This window comes from Strix aluco, chromosome 21 (genome assembly GCF_031877795.1).
Source record: "Strix aluco isolate bStrAlu1 chromosome 21, bStrAlu1.hap1, whole genome shotgun sequence".
Classification (NCBI taxonomy): Eukaryota; Metazoa; Chordata; class Aves; order Strigiformes; family Strigidae; genus Strix; species Strix aluco.
The window spans coordinates 11,431,648-11,453,688 of NC_133951.1; the positions used below are offsets into that span (position 1 = coordinate 11,431,648).

At 36.4% G+C, this 22,041-nt stretch overlaps 1 protein-coding gene across 1 annotated transcript in view; it reads right to left on the reverse strand.

Annotated features, from left to right (window-relative positions):
• PRKCA (protein kinase C alpha) overlaps positions 1 to 22,041 on the reverse strand; it is a 160,518-nt gene that overhangs the window by 87,293 nt on the left and 51,184 nt on the right. The window contains exon 3 of the mRNA XM_074847397.1: positions 13,103 to 13,185. Within this exon, the coding sequence (XP_074703498.1) occupies positions 13,103 to 13,185 (83 nt within the window). The remainder of the gene's footprint in view (positions 1 to 13,102; positions 13,186 to 22,041) is intronic.

The window sequence follows — 22,041 nt, forward strand, 5'->3', positions numbered from 1 at the left end:
CTCCCTCAAACCTCATCACTGCATTCAGGTTGCTTTTTAGCCTACTTTTTGGACAAGGTATATCAGAATTTTTATAAATCTCTACTTATACAAACACACTAAAAGTAACCATTTGCTTATGCTCACTGAAGTCCCTATTCATTCAAAAAATAATGATTTGCTCTTAATTTCAAGAAATCAGACTACGCAACAGCATCTACTAGCTGTTTTCCAGGTCACTGTATCAGCAATGCCCATCTGAAATAATGTGATCATACTTGGTTTGGTTTTTGTTTTTTTTTTTTTCCACTGGACAAAGACACTACCACAAATAAGAACTATAAAAAAAAGTGGTACCACATTTCTATAAAGAAATGACGCAGAAATTATTTCAATAATATGGCAACAGTGTTTTGCTTTGTTATTTATGCACATTAATTTATTTGGACTCTTCTTTTGCTCGCTTTCAAAGCTCCCGAAGTCAGACTTCTGAACAGCAACGCGTTGCAAAGCACCTGTAGAACCACATATAAGAAATACCTGAAGCACAAAAACTAAAGCTAGAATATTTTCAATCGGTTTCTTCTTTTCTAAATAAAGATTGTTGATTTCAACAATACAAGTAAAACAGGTAAATATGCATCCTGTTTTTTACCTAGATTTTTTTCTTTGAAACTGTGAAACAATGAGAGGACCATTATAAAAGTAGGCTTGGCTAAAAACAGAGATCAGGAGATTTCATTTTCAAGAAGTATCAGAGTATTAACATCAAGTTCAGATGTATATAGCACTAATTCCACACTTTTTACATTAGTGTTGGGGATGGCACCTTTCCTACTGGAATGACCAGGGTTAAACAGTTGAAGGATGGGGAAAAAAGCTTTTTCTTTTTCACATGGTTTTACCCAACTTCTGGCAATGCAAGGACAAAGAGAATAATACTGACCACATGGACTGCCAGTGCGTGATTTACAATTCCCATACTTGCAATTAGACACCAAAAAAATTTAATGATAATAAAGCAATTAGTTGGATAGAAGAAAAGGCTATTTGCAGACCAAAGATCTATCATTTCCCATCTCATTATAACTTTTATAAAAAGGAATGAAGACCCTAAGATTCAGAAAATGCTTTAACAGGGTTTACATAAAAATCACTTTAAAAAGTATACTGCTTCTAGTAAGTTTAGATTTGAGACTTAGACTTCATTTTTTATAAAATCTTCTTAATTAATGTCCATGAAGTCAATAATTTGCTATTATTCTAGTGGTCCTCCAGTGTCAATAGGGTCTAACCTAAATAGGTACTATAGTAACCAGCATTCAAAAAGCCCAAGTTTTGGGCTTTTTTTTCTTTTTTTTTCTTTAAAAAGAAGCAAAAGTAGTCAAAGCTATGCATACGCTTTTTATAACTATTTTTATAGAGGATTTTATCTCCTTTCTGGTCCATTCTTTGCTGGTCTGATGCTCCTGTTGCCATAGAAACAGACCCGAAGGTAGCTTTATTACAGATTACAATGGTTTTCCCAACACAGAAAATTTCTTTCATGCCTTAGTTCAGCAGGTACCCTTCTCACGGGGACAGAAAGAAAAAAGAATAAATCAATCTCTGACTCTTACATCTATTAAGTTCTCATTACCAGAATTTATTACATGCTTTTGCTTTTTGTTTATCAGCTCAGCCTATGACCACTGTTACTTTAAGGATTAAGTTTCATTAATTACATGGGCTACGCTACAGTTTATTTATTTGCAAGGGAATAACAGAAATCAAATTATGAATGGAATCATGACTGGCATAATGTTATTTCAAGGGAAGCATCAAGATTTTGTTTTTCAGTGCAGGTAATATGCAGTTGGTTTAAAATCTGTTTGTATCAAGTTTCATTAGGTTGCTATAAGAATCCGTAACATATGTAATATAAGAATTTTCTCATAAAAATGAGAAAATATTTTGTGACAATGTTATCATCTAATACATGTTCCCTGAGATCACTGGCTATTTCAAGACAAATCCAATCTTTTCTGGAGGCTGAAGAAAAATCTGCGAACTGTTTGGATCTCCTAAGAGTATCACCCCAATAATGGACAGCAAAAATTAAGAGGAAGCAAACAAAATCACAAAAGCATGCCCAGGAATGGAACTAAACTGTTCTTGTTTATGCAAAGCTATCCAAATGCTTTGCCAGGAGCAGTTAGACAAATGGAGCTCAGATGGAAAAGGATGGCAGCTGCTCTCTTGCCAGTCAGGACGTTTCTCTACCTTCCCTCCCCTCCTCGCTTTTTCTCTCTCTCTTTCATCTCTCTATTCCAAGGTCAAAACACCTTGATAAAAGAAACTTGCTCTCTCATACAAAGTACAAGTTGTTATTTTTTTCCCCAACTCCATAGGTGGTTTACTGGAGTTGTGTGATTTACCTTAACAATCTGAGGCTATACCAGTTTAACTCGGCAGCGATTAACAAATTTCTCCCAGCACCCCAAGGAAATAGCTACCAATAATTTACAAAGATAGGTATGCTCTCTGGTGACACATTCTGGAATTATTTGTAGCATATGGGATCTACAGTGCTTTTCAAAATTAGCCCACTCACTTTATTCCAAATTAAGATTTCATCTAATTTTGGTGTAAGAACTGCCACCTCAAAAAACAGACAGTGCTAAAAACGTTTGGCATTCTGCAAGGTTTTCTCAGTGGCCTGTGACTGTGTATATTCCTTCTAGCTAATAAGTTCAGTGTGCCATAATCAGACTTTTTTTTTTTTTTTTTAATAATTGTGAGGGTGGAACCTGATAGAAACATCTATGGTACATTTTACACATGACATCTCATGGAAGAAGATAGATTATTAGTAAGTCTTAAGCATTCTTCCCCCCTAAGCCCCAATATCATGTTGCCATATTTACACACAGTTTAAAGACCAACACAACAAACTTTTGCAAAGTATAAGACAAGGAAATAATTAAATTCAACTTAAATTGCACAACTAAACACACTCTTAAAAATTGGAAAATAAGGGCTGTTGGGATAAAGTCAACTTCTATTTGAGGAATCAGAAAAAATTTTCATTGTGAAACCCAGTAGAGTGCTTAATCAGTTGTAGTTACTGCCACTAAAACTGCAACCCTATCAACAAGATTTCTTTTTACTATTGGGAATAAGTTTGATGAGAGTTCTTTTATAATATCACTGCCTAATTGTTCTCCAGTGCTAACTTACGAAAATCACTGATATTTTTAGATTTCTTAACTCTCTCTGAAGTACCGTCTCTGTTTAACTATTAACTCTTACAAGGATCATCTATGTTCTACTGTATATTGCATAGCAAAAGCCTACAAAATAAAAATATAAATTCTATTTTTTATGATAGAGTTATTCAGCATTTGAATTGTTTTGGATTGGGAAAATAAAAAAGATATTCTTTATAAATAAAAACCTTTCAAAAGCTATGAACTTCCAAAGCTCACAGACTGTAATAAAAAACTAAACTACCTGCCCCGTGTCTCAGGTGCAAGCTCCATAAACTGAATGACTAAAGGGCTGCAATGGAAGACCTAAGCAACTGTGCCTTTGCAGTCACACACATTGTGCAGGCAGTCACCCATCACACATTTCTTATAAGTGGGGTGTGTATAAGGACAGCTCTTCTCAATACCGCAGCAAAAATTTTTCCATGCATCTTCTGCAGATGGACAAACTAAGAGAGTCACTTCTGGGATTGCGTTGTAAGGCAGAGGGAAGGGGTGGGAATTATAAGTAGTTATAAAAATTCATTAACCTGCTCCTTTGTAATTTAATTCTATTTTTCTTGAGGATTGTTCACTCTAGCTTAAAAGCCATTTTAGTTGAAATAAAAGGAGTCTGCGCTTTAATTTAGGAATAGAAGGTACAAATGCTTTCTCAGTAGATGATAAATTCAAACATGTTCCAGGACACGAACTGCTTTCCAGTAACCTGTAAAGGTGCTTCCAGCTACTTAAATGAAGGCGTTTAGGTGAGCAGTGCCATGACCACCTCTGTACAGCCAGCTAAGAGCAACCCAAACCTGTCTCTGAAGGAGCACTGAAGTGGCTGATCAGTAAATAAGCTGTGCATGGGCACTGAGCAGTGGTAAACCACCCCCAGGCAGGTGAGGAGCACGTTTCTGAACACAGGCAGTGCCTGCCAACTGCTGATGAACATAAGGTGGAGAGGGTGACATATGGCTGGATTTTATTTATTGAGATGGGTGGGAAAATAGCACTTGGATTCGGAAGTATCCGGTCAGTAAAGGGAGAGGAATGTCAAGGGACATTCAGTGCTGTCCCAGTTTAAGTGCTTGATGGAGGAAACTGAGGCACATCCTCCCTACCACATACATGAACCTCCTACAGACACCAGCTGAACATACACTCAAAATATACAGAGCCCTTTTTGGTAGATTTCTTTCTTTAATTTCTCTCTTCCATTAAAAGGAGTCTTACCTCAGGGCCGATTCCGTTCAAATTGAAATTCCATTGTCAGTATACTCAAATACCCATATTTCAGAATGAGCCACTATAGCTGTGCACAGTAGCATTTAAAAACAATATTAAAAAGATCAGAAAAGTTATACAAGCAAGTTTTCCCTACAGTTAATTTTTGGGGCTTTGAGGTCAAAACCATAAGCACAACACCTTTTTTTCTCTATAAACTACTCTGGACAGAGATTCAGAAGTCAGGGTAATCACAAGACATAAAATACTTATTTTTGTAATAAATATATCCTTGCTGTCCTGTAAAATTTGTTTTAAAGTACTTACTGCATTGACCGTGAGCTTGTTTATTTCGGTAACCTAGGACTAGTTTTTTGGGAAAGGGGAGTAGTAATATAGTAAGGAATATCGTATTTTGGCAAAAGTATGTTTGCATTATAATTGTTTTATAGGAAGAACATTACCTACTATCCCCATCTAATAATGCCTGTTGTAAACAACGTCATCATGATTAATAATTTTCACAATTAGAAAACAGAGACATACAAACACGTTGAGTTGGTATCTCAATCTGTAAATAGAGGGTGCTTTATATTTTCTTTGTTGAGGGTATACAATGAAAAATTAAATTTATTGCATCAGAGCTGTTTAAGAATCACTTCAAAAAATTCATACAGGCTTCTCTAAGAGAGCATTTTTGCTAATCTGGCAAGTGGTAAACTGTATCTTGCCAGATCTTCCTGTCTTTGTGTATCTTTTGTAATGAAGTGAGAGGATTTTTATTTTAATTAAAAAGAAAATATTTCTAGGACAAGATTGCCTATTATCCAAAATTCAGATTAGCAATAAAAAAACCCCTTGGTGGTTTACAGTTGGTCTTGATGATTGTGAAGGTCCTTTCCAATCTAAAGGATTCTATGATTCTATTATATTTCTCAATGATGCTTGTTTGGTGTTCAGGTCACTCATGATGTCTAAATGTAGATAACAGTTGCTTTTCATTGTGAAAACCACCAAATGGTTAAAAGCCAATCAGACATGGCCTGCTGCTGTTCTTCATTATCCTTGGAAATAGACTGCAAAGCTTTCTGATTAAAATCCCTTTCTAACTAGTTCTACAGTAAGTCTTAATACTATGCTTCCAGTTACTGCCTTTTCTTTTCATGAGGGTGTTTGGTGTTTTTTTTTTAATTCCCAAGACCAGTAAAGCAACCATCTTCTTTCACTCTGAAACCAGCCTCTTCCATATAAACAGTCTGGAAGTATAAATAAAGGTGGAGGGGAAAATTTAAAAAAGAAAAAAAGAAAAAAAATTCAACATTACTGGAACTGAACAGAAAAAGAAACTTGGTCAAGACAACTAAACCCTCCAGGACAGCCCAATTATATTAACTCACTCCTGCTTAGTATAGAGGTGTGACACAAGGCAGAGGATCATTCATATCATCTGTACCACAACCACAGCTGCTATCAAACAATAGTGTAGTACTGCAGTAAATGTGGACACAAGCATTGCTCCAAGCCTAAGACCAAACCCAAGCTGACTGCTCTCATACTGTAACGTATCACTTAAAAATTGTAATTTCCCACTGGTCTCCCAGCATAGGAATTTTTGAGGGTCAATCTTTCCCCTCCCAACTCTAAAATCATACAAACCATAAAATGAGAAGCATGGTTGACCCTTACGGGACTCATCTCATCTCTCCCCTAGGTCTGATGAGGACACAGATAATACCTACAGCACTGTTTAGAGAAGTAAAGTGCAAAACAAAAGTCTTAATGTCTTCTTTTGGTCACCTATTGCAGCAGTTACCCATCATTACACCTAAAAAACTTCACTGTTATGCAGTGAATTGTCCCTTGCCACAAGCTGCCCATATGATACCTGGTTACAACTTAACAGACATGGAAAATATTCAAAGGTCATGCTTTAAAGACCGCTAACATTTTAGTTCCTTTCCAAATTCCTCTCCTGAAGAGCTGCAGAATTCTACATAAAGCATCTCACTAAAAAATGGAATAATAATTTCTAACATATCCCTGCAGGAAATTCACTACCTTTGTATCAGAGGTGCACTGTTGGCCAGTATTGAGTTCATGACCCACTAAAATACTTCCTTCATTTTCTTCTGCACTGGTGCCTTCACAACCAGTTCACATTGATTTTTTTTTTTTCCCTTCCCCTCTCAGGTGTGATTTTTTTTCATTTGTTTTATTAAATTGTATCTTAATGCATGAAAAAAAAATCTGAACTTAAACATTGTCCTCTAGAGTTCTTGTAAACACTCCCTACTGTCAACTGCAAATATTCCAATATCCGAGCCACTGATGAAAATATTCAACTCCTGCAGCATCTCACAGAACCTCACAGTTGTTCAAATTTAGACTGATATTTCTAATGTGCTTAAGATAAAAAAGCTCCCAAATAATTTCAATATCAAGAGGCTTATCAACTTTAAAATCTTTCGCATACATGTCACCTTGAACATCCATGAGGTCAGTTAGCCTGCCGAATGGGATGAGATGGCTTTGCTGTTTCATTTTGGGTAAGCCCACACCTGGATCTTATCAATTCATCCTCTTCTAGGTGCTGAAATACTAAGAACTCGCTGCAATTCTGAGGAGCAAAGTCAGATTTAATCTCCTTTGACTGCACAGTCACTTGCTCTCATTTAGGTTTTTTTTCTCTTTTTAATTTCTATTTATTTATTTTGCTCATAAACCTCGTTTGGATCCTATATTATTATTATCTGAAAGGAGAATAGCGCTGATCCAGAGTCGGTGATGTCAGAGTCCTCGTGCACTCTATATTAAGTTTTATAAACTCGTACTGAAAAAAATTAATACAGTCAAACACAATTTTAAATTACTGGTGCTTTTTTTTTTTTTTAATTCTATGTGGCATGGAATTGGGAACATTTTAGTAAAACACATGCAAGTTGAAAACACCTTCCGGTCACTACATTCTGTTAACAAAGGGAACAAAGATTTAACTCTCAATTTTAAAGTACCCTTTTTGAAAGAAACTTGACTAGTTATTCCTTAATATTAAATGCATCTTAGCAAAGCTAGTTACAGCAGCAGTCAATTTCTGAGGTAGCTCTTACATTTTTACAGTAATTTACTCAAGTTTTAAAGCATTTCATCAATGACTTAAAATAGTTTTTATGAACACTGAGCAATCTTCCAAACCCAAGTATCTGAATTGGAGATGATGCTTCGTGTAACTTTAGCATATAATAGCAGCAGGAGCTGTTAAATTGTACTCAATAGCATCACCATAAAAGAGTTGGCCATGAAGAAAACATGAATAATTTCTATTCAAACTACAGAGCGTCATTAGATAGCGGCAAAATAACTTCCTGAGTTGGTATTTTGCTAAGACACCAGAGCTCACACCTTGCCAAGTATTAAGGAAACATTAACATTTTTTGATCCTGTGAATTCTTACTTCATCTGAAACAGGATATTGTTCCCCAGACACCATCATTTCAGTACTAGTCAAGGACAACCAGTTTATTCACAGGTATTATTTTCTTTTTGGCACAAACATAGACCTTTCAACCTCACATTTCAGCTAGTCTGAGTAAAGCAAAAAGAGAGTGATTTTAAGCCTTTGTCTCTTTTACACTCACCTTTATTAAGGCATTTAATTTTAAAGTAATAAAAATAATTTATTCCCTCTTCTACAGCAACAGAATACCGTAGCAAATAAAAATGTTACATGAGGAGACAATATTTGTCCACCACTATTTTTAGTATGATACGGACCACAGGACTTTTACACAGCCATGTAGTCAGTTTATTAAATACTTGGCATGCAAGAAAAGCTAGGAAATAAGAAAAGATCTGTGGATAGCATAGTCTGAAATCCCTTATGCTTCCTGAATGACTATATTTAAAGATCCAGAAATTAAAAAATAACTTTTGTTGCAACTGTTAAATATATTTAGAGAAATTAATGAAACTGTCAGTGGATCCCCCTTCCTGCAGGGGAGTGCTGCAGCCAAAACTTGTTACAAAGTTTTGAAAATACGTACATGATAGAAATCTCTCTGTACACAATTTATTTTTGAAGTGGTTCAATTCTCTCTTTCAAATGAGCATTATTTAAAGATATACTTTGACCTCGCCCTCCAGTCACATGTACACTTTCAGCTTTCATAGAAGTCAGAATGAAGGTTCTAAAAATTACGGATTTCCTCCCCTTTGGAGTCTTCCTCACTGACTAATAAACCCCCCAGCTCAGAGACTCTCCGTATCCCTGGAGGCATGTAGCAGGAATGCCACACTCTCTCGCCTCAAGACAAATCTATAAATAAGCCCTTGCCATCATGTCCTAGATACCTCAAGGCCTCAGCAGGGACATTTGTGAACACTTACCTGCAAGAGCTGCCTGCAAAATGCCTCCCTCGGCTGTTAAAGGCAGTTTTGTTTCTGAGTGGGAAACGTTTTGTATATTGAAATGTTTTGCATTCTGTCACCCATCATGGGACACCTATCTGACTGTTAGACTCTGGATTCTCCTTATTAAATAAAACAAATTTAACTGATAGTTATTCTAATGATGTATTTGTAAGGCTTGCCACATTTATGCTAGAAATACAGTGCATGATCATTTAAAATTATAATATGTAATGAATATTATCGTAATATATAACTTAGAATATGTAATGAATATTATCATATTATTATAATTTACAATTATTTATTATCATACACAATGAATATTATTATAAAATATCCTTATTATAATTTACTATTATTACTCTGGATAATTTCATTTTATTAATGACAATAATATTCCTACAATTAATGAAAAGGTTACATCATGGAAAGACACTGGAGAAGTTGAGTATGCAAATTAATTGTGCACCTGCATGAAATAATTCAGAAAAGGACTTTTTAATACTTAAAAATCTGCTAAATATTATGATAAGCTTTATAGCACACTATGTTTCAGAATGAAGCTTGTACTAACTCGGATAGGACTAAGTTACTGAATCGTAAAAAGGCAGACCTTATAGTTAAACATTTCAGTAAATTGAAGGATAACATTCTACAATCCTCTGTGTAATAGGATCCACTAATGTAGCACATTTTTAATAAAACATATTTATTTTCTGTTTGCTTTTAATCTTCAAAGTGTTTGTGAGATCTCGCTTCTGTGTAAATATTAAAATGATCATTTGGTAACCCAAATACTAAATAAGGCATTAGGCTGATTTATTTAATCACTAAGGCTAAAACAAATCATGAAATGCAGTCAGCAATATTAAAGACTATTAGCAACCTGCCACATAACAGATTCTATAACCATAAAGAGATTCTTGATAAAATTAAATTGTCTCACACACAAATATACGTTCTCATTTATGAACTTTAGGAGAAAAACCATGAAGAACCCATGTTTTTAAAAAAAAAAAATCAAGAACTATTTCAAGAGTCAAACCATCCATTATAGATATAGAAAGACCTATTCATGAATGTCACCACTAAAATTGTTAATCAACAATAACTTTAATTAACATCTTATATCACAATTGAGCACTAAGTTAAAACCAGATTTAATTGTTTTATTCTACTTGTGTTTAGGACCAACCAAAGTAAATCAGCAACGTGTTGCTTGTAGGTATGAACTATACTTGTAGAACGGTAATTAAACAGATATTCTTCAACTGTTAAGACTGTTGCTGAAATTCTGTCCCCTTTGATGCTCAACAGGCATTTTGCCATTGACATCCGTGCAGCTGCATTTCACCCAGCCTGACTGCTGCTGCAATGGCTACAGATGTACACATCAGGGTGACTCTGGCACTGTCGCCTACCTTGGTTCCTATCTGGTAATGGTGACCTTTACTCAGGTTGGTAATAACAGTCACTCACCTGATATATAAAAATTTTGCCTATTAAACTGGAGTTCCTAGGACAGCAGGTCCCGCAGCAGACAGCGCAGTGGGATGTCGGTACTGGCACTGCCCACGTACACAACACAGAAGGTGTCTGGAGAATTACAGATTCAGAGAACCACCTGAACGCCATCCAGCAGGATGCAGATGGGTTGACTCTACCTAAAGTTATCTGGACTGCAACAAAAAGTAGTGGCAATGGCACTTGCTTTTTGAAACAGGAGATGGAGAGAGTAGGTGTGGCCACCTGCATTCTGCATGATAGCTTAGTGATGAGAACACTTGCCCAGACAGGGGGAGACCTGGATTTCAGCCTTTCTATAGCTCAAGGCACTTCAAATCCACAACTTCTGAAAGACTGCTTTACCTGTTACACTATATAGACAGAGCCAACCTGCACACTTCACTTCAAAGTCTAAAGAATTCAGGAACTTTCAGAAAAGGAAGGGTATGAAGAATAATTTTGGTTTCTTGTTCCTGCCTTTATAATTGTTTTAATAGTAGAGTCGCCTTTGACAAAACCCACTAAGAAACAATAAGAGCAAAACCAGACTGAGGACTGGCTTCCTTCCTGCATTACACAGAGGCTCTGTGAATGCCTGTAAGCCTCTGCACTGGCTTCCGAGTGCCCTAACGGCTACGTTCTTGTCAAAAGACTCTTCCTTTGACTTCTGTCAAAAAAATTGACCTCAGCTCAGTTAAGAGACTTGCTTCAAGAAAGCTGTGCTCTACGCTAAGTGGAAAGAGATGCTTTATGTACAGCCCTGAGTAACTGTCAAAATTCCTGAGGAATGCATCACGGCTGCACTGGCATTTCCTACGCCCTGGTCCCACTCAATATGCTTAATGAACCTTTGGCAGTATCCACGTTCTTTGCACAGGTAATCGATGTAACTGCTCTGTGCTGGAACCCTGACTTCTTGACCCTGACTTGATCTATGGAAGTCCTTAACTTCTGGTGACTGCATGCATATAGAGCAGGGCCCTTAGCTTAAATACTCTGAATCTCACTGTTGGAGAAATGCTCTTTTGGGGCATCATGGCTCTTAAATGGCAACAAGTAACCAGGACTGCAGCAGGAGCAGCTGACGGGAGAAAATCTGAGATGAGGAGCTAAGTGCAAAAAAAGTGAATAGGAAGAAAAAGATAGCTGGAGATACAGATGCAAGTGAAATAACAGAGCAGTTCATGAGTTACCAGAACTGAATATGGAAAAAGATGAAAAGGCTTCAGTTACAATTATATTTTTAATATCATTCAGTTGATTTTAGCAATGATATTTCAAGTACTGTGAAGCTTCTTCCATTGTAAGCAGTTACCAAAATAGTAGTAATTGATGGCAGGCTATCTCTGGGAATACTGTTCAGGAGCAGGCTGACGAGGGGCTCACCTCTCCGTAAGTGGCAAGGGGGCAGGGGGAAAGTCAGGAAGAGATGAGATGGATGTTGAGGACAGCAGTGTTTCTGCCACCAACTTCAGTGTGCTGCCTCAAGACTGTCAGATCTCACCCCCGCTCAACTCTCCCTGCGACCAGTGGAGAAAGACCAACTGCAGGTATGACCAAGGTCACCTAAGACCTGGTTTGCTCTCTGGAAGTGACTGTCTCTATCAGCTAAACAGAAGAATCCAAACAGGGTAACTACACTGCTAATTTAAGCATTTTTCTCATGTACCTAAATTTAGATTACATGAAATGTTTAAAAATTAAACAGTTCTTAAAATTGTTCTCAGTTCTTTGACATTTCCCTATATTTAAATTTAAAAATTAGAAAACTTCTTAACATCTCAAATTTTCCAAACCCCCTTGTGGCTTCTGCCCATATATTGTTCATTGATCTCATGGCTAGCATATTAAAACAATTCATGAGAAGCTCATTAAAACCTAGCAAGAAAAGTCGTCTGGTGCATTTCATCAGAGGAGATAATAGCCTACAATCTAGAGCATGAATATGTGATAAGAAACAAAACAGAGCCATTCAGACAAAGAACACTTGGAATGTATTGTTCCCATAAGCAGATGTTAAATTACTTCACTGTAAAGTGGAATTTATAATACCCAAAGAAATGTTATTTTTGTGTGAACAAACAAGATTAGTTTATTATTTCAGCAGGGTGACACAAAATTCTTGTACATGTGCCTCACCATGTAAGCAGAGGTATTGAAAGTAAAAACTGGTTGTTGACTGAAAATGCTATGTGTATATAGAAGTATTGACAGAGCAAGGTAGAACGGGTGTATCCTGACTGGTATTCTAGCTCAAGCATGAATAGAATTGTTTCAAAAACCTATCACAGATAAGTCGGTTGTCTCAAGATTAAACTGTCATCTTATTGGAGCTATAGATCCTTGTGTGCAGAGAGAACAAGGACCAGAGTCAACTCTGAAGATATACCTTGAGATAAGATGGATACAAAGAAAGCTCAGAAAAGCCTCAGCCTTTCCTGGGAATTGTTCATATCAAATACATCCAACATAAAGCAAACAAAAATAAAATGGTGACTTCATGCTTGGGTAAACACCTAAGGGTTGTCATGTTCTGAGGGATATTGTTCTTGATCATGCGTTCATTGTTACTTTCCTTATCAAAACCAGATCTTACAGTCCATAAATAATCACTTCAGAACTGTTAAAAACCACTCAGACTACACTCATCTATCATAAAGAGCCTATTTGTTATTGTTTGTAATTCATTCTCACAGTTAGGTGTAACAACATAGAACTATGTGTAAAAGCAACATATTAAATGTCAATGTACTCACATCAGTGTCAGGTCCCTTGTCAGCCCCCGGACAAGAGAAGGTAACAAACTCATGGCATCTCTTATGAACCACAAAACAGCAAACTAGTAAGAAAAGGGAAACCAACAGTTAGAATGGCATAGGTTTTGGTTGGGTTTCTTCTGCTGTAATAAATATAATTAAAGAGGAAATAAAACTTATAGTCATATATTTCACCTGTAAGTCAATGAAAGAAAGCAGAGCCTGATGTTAAAGACACACAAGAAAGGCAGACACCAAGTAAACACTATAATTAAAGAGGAGATAAGCATGCACATTTAAAAATCAAAAGACTCTACACAATGATAAATTTTTAACATTTAAGACAGCTACAGCGTTAAAATATTGTGTGGGATGAACAATTCTATGAAGCCACATTTCCTGAATCTAAATCCGTTTCTGTAACAGGAACTGTCAATGTGCATTCAGGCAAGAGCAGGAGACATAAATGAGGAACGATAAGCCGGAATGAAACCTGTCCTTGGGCACGGGATTTGTTCACCTGCATGCCTTGGTGAAGGTATCTATGGAGATCCAATGCCTTTACTAGTGAATTACTTCTGTGAGAAACCAAAGTGAAGAGACTGCTGTAGAGAACAAAGTGTTCTCATATCACAGAATGGCAGGAGATAATGGGAAAAGAAAATTAGCTCCTGATTACAATATGTCTCTCATTTAAAATTTATGAATGATCTGAAAGACCTTTCTCTTTCTGAGATAAGGAAAACTTATTTTAATTTATGTCATGTGACCAAGGCTATAGGTTGTTACACAGCATAGGTCATACATGTCCCCCCAAACCACATAAAAAGAACAATTTGCTTGAGTGTGCTTACTTTGAGAAGCAGGTATTTTAGCTTTTCACCCTCACTACAGGCTCTTTCTTAATATTTCAGATACTTCAGATATTTCAAAATTGGTTCACATTTCAACAAAACAGAACAATCTAGACTTGAGATTATGAAAATCTTGAAATAAACACCATACCATCAAGCAATAAATCAGGAGATTATAATGAAATGATTCAAAAGTAATTTACAATTTCTTTACAGATAATACATTCCTTGAACACTTTAAATTTTGCATTTCCAATACATAAAAATACACTATTTCGAACGACACTTCTAAAGGACAAAATAGATTTCAATTGATTGGCAATTGCAAACACTGAATTTCCTCAACTTCAGTGGAAACCAAATTAAATTATCTCAATTTTTCTAAACAGCTCATTTCATGAGACATCGTTAACAGTTCTCTGGGAAAGATGTTATCAAGTGCACCTTCATGTCATTGCAGCATACAACGATTCCACCATAATGCCAGGCTGGACTCATTCACATCCTTAAGTCAGCTGTCCGGCTTCAAAGAAGTCTAATCACCCTTCTATCTTTCACCAGATATTTTTCATCATCATCCCATGCAGCAATTGTTTCCAACTGTTCTATTTCTGACATGGCATATGCTTATTCTTTGGGCAAATGGAATAAAACGGGCTTTGCTCCACTGATTCTAGGTAAGTTCTGACTTCACATGAGCCAGAGCTCTAGCTCAACATATGCTGCCCGCTTGGTTGTCTAGTTTGTTAATCAATCTAAAACCCAATGAATCCTACAATTATCATTTTGATGGTTTGTTTCTACCAATTGAAAGATCGCTAAGCGGCAATTACTATTACTATTACTTGCAGCTGAAAAATCTTTCACTTCTAAATTGTACTTTTGGTTCCAAACCTTCCACTCTTGAAGACAATAGCCTGATTTATGTTTGCAGGAGTAAATCACATGGAAAAAAATAATCTTGTTACATCCTTCAGAAAACAAAAAAGTTAACAAATTACTTTTGCATGCAGTGATCACACAGTTGCAAAATACAACATAATAATTTATGCAAAAGATCTGAGAAATATCTCTGGAAAGGTTGTAGAACTGAGCTGCTTTACCAATTAGGATCTTAGACTGGCTACTCCAACTCTGTCTTTATTCAGCAAGAGCATACATTACAAAAACTCTGCATATTTGGGCAGCTATTTTAGGCAATATTTATGAAATACCGTAGTCACATCCTATCTCTGAGTTGGCAGCCTCTCATAGCGTGTTAAAGAATTCATTCAACTAGAGACAATGTCGACCTTGTTTTCAGTGTGATATATCTTAAGTGTCAAGATAAGATACGTAGGAGAAACAGTGCCATTCTTTGCTACAGCTTCATTCTATGGTTATCAACTTCAGCTACTAACTTCTGTGAAAATGATTCTAATCACACTACAATGGAAACGCCAATTCAGTTGACAAAATAAGTAAACCAGACAGCATTTGTCCTCTTGGACTGTAGCTACGCTTTAAAAAAAGTCACTTATTAAGGCTTCAATTATCAGTGTTGACTACCAAACTTTTTAAAACCTTTCTGTTCAGTCTACTAATTGACTGTTGTCTGCCCCTCAACGTGGACAGTCTTAATTCTTTATCCTTTATTTCCCATTTGTATTTGTAATGGGTTACCTGTCTCCAAAGACTGTGGTTCCTTAGTAAGCAATTCAAAAGCATCAGATGTGTCTCACCTTTTGAGAATACTCAAATGACAACCAGATAGTTTGACATAAAAATAAACAATGGAATAGGCAACTCTCATGGAATCATAAATCTAAAGGGAAAAGAAGGGTGAACTAAAGTCCCTTGCTAGCAGCCATCATTTCCATACATAAAATTTAGCATCCAAATTTTCATTTTGAAATCCAGCCATTAGAGTGCATTTTAGCATTAGTTTTTACAGTTTTCTTAATTTCACAAAGCAGCGCAGATCTGGAGAATTCATGTAAAAATTTACTTAGTTCAGATAAGTGCAAACAAAATGTTATCTGCTTAAAATAACATGCCATTTTTTTAGGAATAGAGATCAAAAATAACCTCACTTGTTACTTGTTTTGAAAAGATGTTAATAGCTTCACATCACTTATTGCAGCTGTTAAGGAGCCACATTATGCTCACCACCTTCTTGTAATGAAAGTTATATTACACTACTTTGCAGAGACTGCCAGGAAATTTGTTGCTTTACATTTTAACAAGAGTGTAAGTAGAAGCGAGCTGGCACACATTACGCAGAGTAGCTTGAGAGCAAGTGGTATCTTGAGGCTGACAGTTAAAATTAAAAAGAAAATTATTGAGGTATTTTCATGTTTTGACAGCATGATTTTGATCTGTGGTATATATAACATGGTTGTGAGCTTCCATCCTTTCCAGCTCTGGCCTTGCTGGATACAAATACTCTCTCAGCAGCCCAGGGAGGGGGCGCGGGGAGGGCATAGGATAGGAAGGGTGAGAACAAAACAGGCCTTGTGTTGCAAAACCAGACTAACTGCTAGCTCTCTGCTGGCATGCTGCATCTACCAGGCTCATGCCTCGCCCTCCATCTCCCAGCAATGCTGCAGAGAGCAGAAAATGCTAAATGGGTATCGTGAAAACAAGGAAGAATGTGGTAAGGAGCACTCAGTGCATTCTCAAAGCAAACAAGCAGAAGATGCACTACATGATTTGTGGGATTTATGATACATAACGGAGGGCAATTAATTCTATCCAACACTTCTCTGTCAGTGCACAATACAGAGAAAAACATGTTATTATTAATAATATATATATATAGTCATCAGTCACTTAGAGTTACAAGGCACTGCTGTAAATTTCAAACTGTTTTCTAAATTAGGTGATGTGTGAAGGTTATGATGATATATTGTCGGGTGAGAGTTACCCGCTAAAAAATACTGTTACTAGTAGCTTTCATATATGACACAGACTGATGAGACAGAAATTAAATATTTCAATAATAAATAGCAGAAGCAATCTTCTCTATTAGATGATCTATAAAGGAGAAAAGCCATTGTTGAGCCCCAGTCGCCTACACATCATTTAGCCATATGTCTGAAGAGCTCTACAACCACAAGCATTCCAAAGAACTAGGGGCAACAGTATCAAGACAAAAGTAACATACTTTACAATCTGGAATTATTAGAAAAGTCCAATGGATATTTTAAAAAAATCACTTTTATACTCCCACTTTTGGAAGAAAACAAAAGGCTAGATGAGCATTTTCAATAGACATGAATATCTCTACTACAACATTTATTTATTCAGTAAAACAAATTAAGCTGTGAGCCTAAAAAGGGTGGAGAGAATGCGTTTCTACGAGAGTCTAACTGAACTGCCAGTTATCGTCTATAGAGAAGTCAATGAGGTTTTTTCAAGTCATCTTTAACTCATTTTTGTCATGGTCAAGACTATTCTCCCAACTCAAATGATAAATTTATAAAACCTTAACCACTGTAAAAGTCATGTAGTATCTTCCCATCTAAACAACCTTTAGAGCTGTGGCTCTGCTGTTAGGACATCATTAGTTGCCCAAGGACCACAGGTATTCTTGCCTACATAATTTGTTTCTAGGTTTCAAGTATTGATTCTTCCAAAGGAAGTGGTAGAAGAGGTCTGACTGACAGCAACAAGGAAATAACTCTGCGTACACTCAGTATTTGTTGTTTGGTTTCTGCTTTTGGGTTTTGAACAAGAATTGATTCTGAATTGAACTAAGGAGTTACAACAGAAGTATAATAAGCACGACATCACTCTGTGCATTACTGTAAGAGTATACTGGAGAACTTTAAGGGCCTCTACAGTAGCTTGGAGCACTGCATAATTTTTATGTTGCTGTTTCACATGCTTTGCATTTTCAGTGAGGCCACAGAATTTCCCCAAGGGGCCCATATTACTGGCTGACTTGTGCTTTCTGCACGACACCAAGCAATGAATGAATTTGTCACATGGCATGCATTAGTTCATTCTAAGATCAAATATAGCAATTACATTAAACGGAAATAGGGTACTACTTCAAAATAGACGAATCATTTAAATACCAACTACGTTTGTTATTTAAATCAGCAGTACTGTTTAAATAAGTTTACTAGGAATAGATTAAACTCAAGAACAGGGAATATTTCCAGAGCAAGAAGAATAACATTTAAGAAACAGAATTTAGCAATACTTGTCTTTCTCCTTTTCTGAACATATTACGAATGTAGCTTGTAAAAAAATAATGAAAATCCCTCTTATATTAAATATAAACAAGGCTGTAGATTATAAAACAAACACAAGTCAGAAGCAGCGCTACCTCTGAATGTTATTAGCACACTGAATCCACAGGGAATTTTTAAAAATTACATTACCCTAACTTCTTCAACATATATAATTTATAACACATCAGCTAGTTTTTCTGCCAATGTTTCACCCCATCTACTCAAGAGAGTACCCAGGCTAACGCTTACAACTGCTATATGCAATCTTTCCACTTGGCATTCACAACACTTTTCTCACTAAAACAGCCTACAGCCCAGCAAAATACGGTCTGCTCCAGGATAACATAGTTAATAAGGAAAAACAGCTGTCTCTCCCCATCACCTTAACCTGTTACTAAGCTTCTTAAAGCTCTTTTGTAACGCCACGAGGTCACACAGCACCTTTACAGCACTAATCTGCACAGCGCTACACATTGCTTGCTTCATGGATTATCTTTGTTTTCATCCCAATTTCTGCAAAACTCAAACTACCTTCTCAAAGTGGCATCAAAAACCTATGCTGAAGTCAAAGCACAGAGACTACATGAAACAATATTGATAAATTAGGGCTGATTCCTACTGCTAAGCCCCAAGTCTATCAGTCAGTAATTGGGCTGTGTATCCTCAGGTTCATACATCTGACCTTGCTGCACAGACTTTCTTTTTCAATGTTGTCAAGTTCAATTAGGCTAAATAAGTTGGGGGGGAGGACAGAAATAAGATCTGTACCACATATTTTTAAGAATTTAGGAGAAAGTAATGGTTAACTGCAACAAAAATCTTACTTGTGTGAAAGGATTATACAGATCATCTGGACAGTCTTAACTACTCAGGTCATTAACTCCTTTACACTAAGTATAAAACAGATGGATGTCGCCGGTAAGCTGGCTTTGCAAGATCTACAACAGTGTGCAAATACAGTCTATGCCTGGCAGAGAATGCATATAAGTTTTCATTCACCCAAACAATTTCCACAGACCTGGTAGTACAGTGGGATAAAATTACAGTACCTGCAGCTATATAGGTACCATTTTAAAAACAGTTTGGATTTAGTAAAATACCTCACATAACATATTCAGATTTGTCTGAATACTACATTCAGACACATACGATACCAGATTTCTCATTTCTGCCTTCCATTACAGGCAACAGAAGGTACATGATTGTTTTTTCCCCTAAAATTGTTGTGCAATGTTTGCAAAACTGAGAAAAAGTTTCAAAATATTAAAGTATTTAATGTAAGTATTCAACACTGTTTCAATCTACTTGTTTAATTATGCACTTTAAAGACAGAAATCACCATTTCTATGTAAAGTCCTTGCCAAAATTTCACAAAACTATTAATCTCTCTCCTCTGAGGTGTCCCATTTTATAAATGAATAATAACCCAGAAGTCATCTATCAAAAATGGTGCTAGAATAGCTATTTCAAGAACTTGTAACAGCAAAAAAGATGACCCACAATCACAGACTTTTTATATCACTTCTGTAGTTTGAATTCACTTTAGTTTAAAAATCTGCTGGTCTTAACATGTTATATGCCAGCAACAAAGACACTCTGTGTGTCTGCTCTAATCTGCTCTGTAGCTGTGTACAAGCATATCAGCAAGGAACTGCACAGCTCTTTCAAGAACTAAGACAATATGAAAGCCCACAAATGTTTCTTGTGAACACTGAATATTAGTTCTTCACATTTTTCAACTGATTCAGCAGTGACCCTAATTGTAGAAATGGGATGTCTTAAATAAAGCAGCTGCCTTCAGTCTGATGTATTACCCAGTGCAAACACAAAGGGCCGAGAAGGCGAGCAGTACGAAGCAGCACAGGCTGTACATATTTTAAGACTGTATAAAACAATGGGATACAAGATGAAACTGATCTCCAGGATGCAGCTGTTGGATTTTATTTTGTCTTGTAATACAACTGGAATCCTGGATGCCAACAGAAAGCAAAGAGCTTTTGGAAAATCATGGTAACTGCCTCTACTAATGCTACAAGACACAGTTTCACTGAATCCCAGTCACATCATCTAGCATGAAAAAAGGATGAGGTCCTTAATAAGTAAACCTTCTCTAAAACGAAGAGCAGTCACAATGGCTTCGCTCTTACAATCCCTGTCGCCATCACATGCCGCGTTCTTCCAGTTCTGCCTCTGTCCACCAAGCCCAGGGCCAGCTCGACGGAGCCCTGGCTCTCCCGCTGCCAACCAAGCTGAAAACTTTATTGTTCAGTCATGAGATGCCTAATGCAGTGAAGTCAAACGCCTGAAAGACTTACATGATTTCTTAATCTTTCATCTCACGTTAAATCACCCACACGGTCAATTTAATACAGCCTGCACCACGCTTCACAGTAATGTCTGAATCCGTTCACAGCTCCAAGCACAGAAAACTGATGAAAGACAGCAAGCGTGCTGGTACGGCTGTAAGGTTTTACTGGGAGGTTTTTAGAAATATTTTAGAATACTTTAGTACTAATGTTATAGCTTGTTTTTCTCAGCACTTCGTAATTTAATGATATCAAGCTACTGGTGGCTGTAAACCAAAACATTTCCTTCTTTGAGTATGATTTGTATGGATACAAATATAACAAGTGAAATGCCAGATCTGAATGCCAAGAGCTGAACATTAAGTATTTTAGTATATTTTGAATTTAAGTCTAGGCTTGCAGTTGTGTTTGAGAAACCTTATAACATACTAACAAAATTAATGAACCGTACTTGCCAGTAAACACAATCCACACACTAATTCCATTACTGCCAAAGACAGTATTTATTTTTCTTCAGGACGGGAAGAAGTGAGGCCAGGGTGACACTGAACAAGCTGTGTGAAATACGAACAGAGCCATATCCCAAGCACTAACCTACAAGAAATAAACTTCCTGTGATACCTGTTTGGACACAGTCCTGGTAAGAGAACTACTTCACCATTGCTAACACAACAAGGATAATCACATAATTCTACGTTTACTTACACATGCAAAAGTCACTAAAAAGATGACAGAATCCTTTGACATTAACTTTCACATAACGGTGACTCCAGATTAGCGCAATGGGGCTTCAGATGTATTAAAGCAAAATACTCATGCCTTGCATATTTACTTTTTTTTAAAAGAAAGGGGAGCATTTAATTTAAAGGATGAAAGATCTAACCCCACAAATCAAATGTTATAACAGATATTAATGTGTCATTTAATGTTTATGTCTGGTATAGAATCATATAAATTTAAGTATGAAGAAAATCATGATACTGATCCACAGAAACACCAGCCCATACATACTTCCTTCTCTCCAGACCAATTTCATTTGCTCTTTCTAGTTTCTTTCTGCATGGGGAACGCCTAAATCAAAAGATAATTATAAAAGTTCTTAAATCTTGTCACAAAAAACTCACCTTGTATTGCTTAATGATAATGATTATCTCTGTAAGAGTTAAACTTGCTATCCAAATGCGCTTTAAACTGCAACAATTGGCTCTTTTTTGTTTGCACAATTAATCAATTCTGTAGCCTGTTCTGTGGTATATTCTGTGCTGAAATGCCTGCATTAAAAATGAAAGATATTAATTTTGTGCCCCAAAGGCACAAAACCCCCTTGAAAGGCATTATTTAGACTCTTGCTGACACCAAACCAAATAATTTTGATACAATGAAATTGTCAGTATTCATTGTATGACTGTATTTGCAGTGCAATACGTAGTATCTTTAGTTAGAAGATACACAGGCACCATTTGGTGCTGGATTGTAATGACTATTAATATTCAGATTTGGTAATTTACTCTACATTAGCTCTAATTTGGTAGCTTTCTTTTCCTGAATGCAGAAAAGGT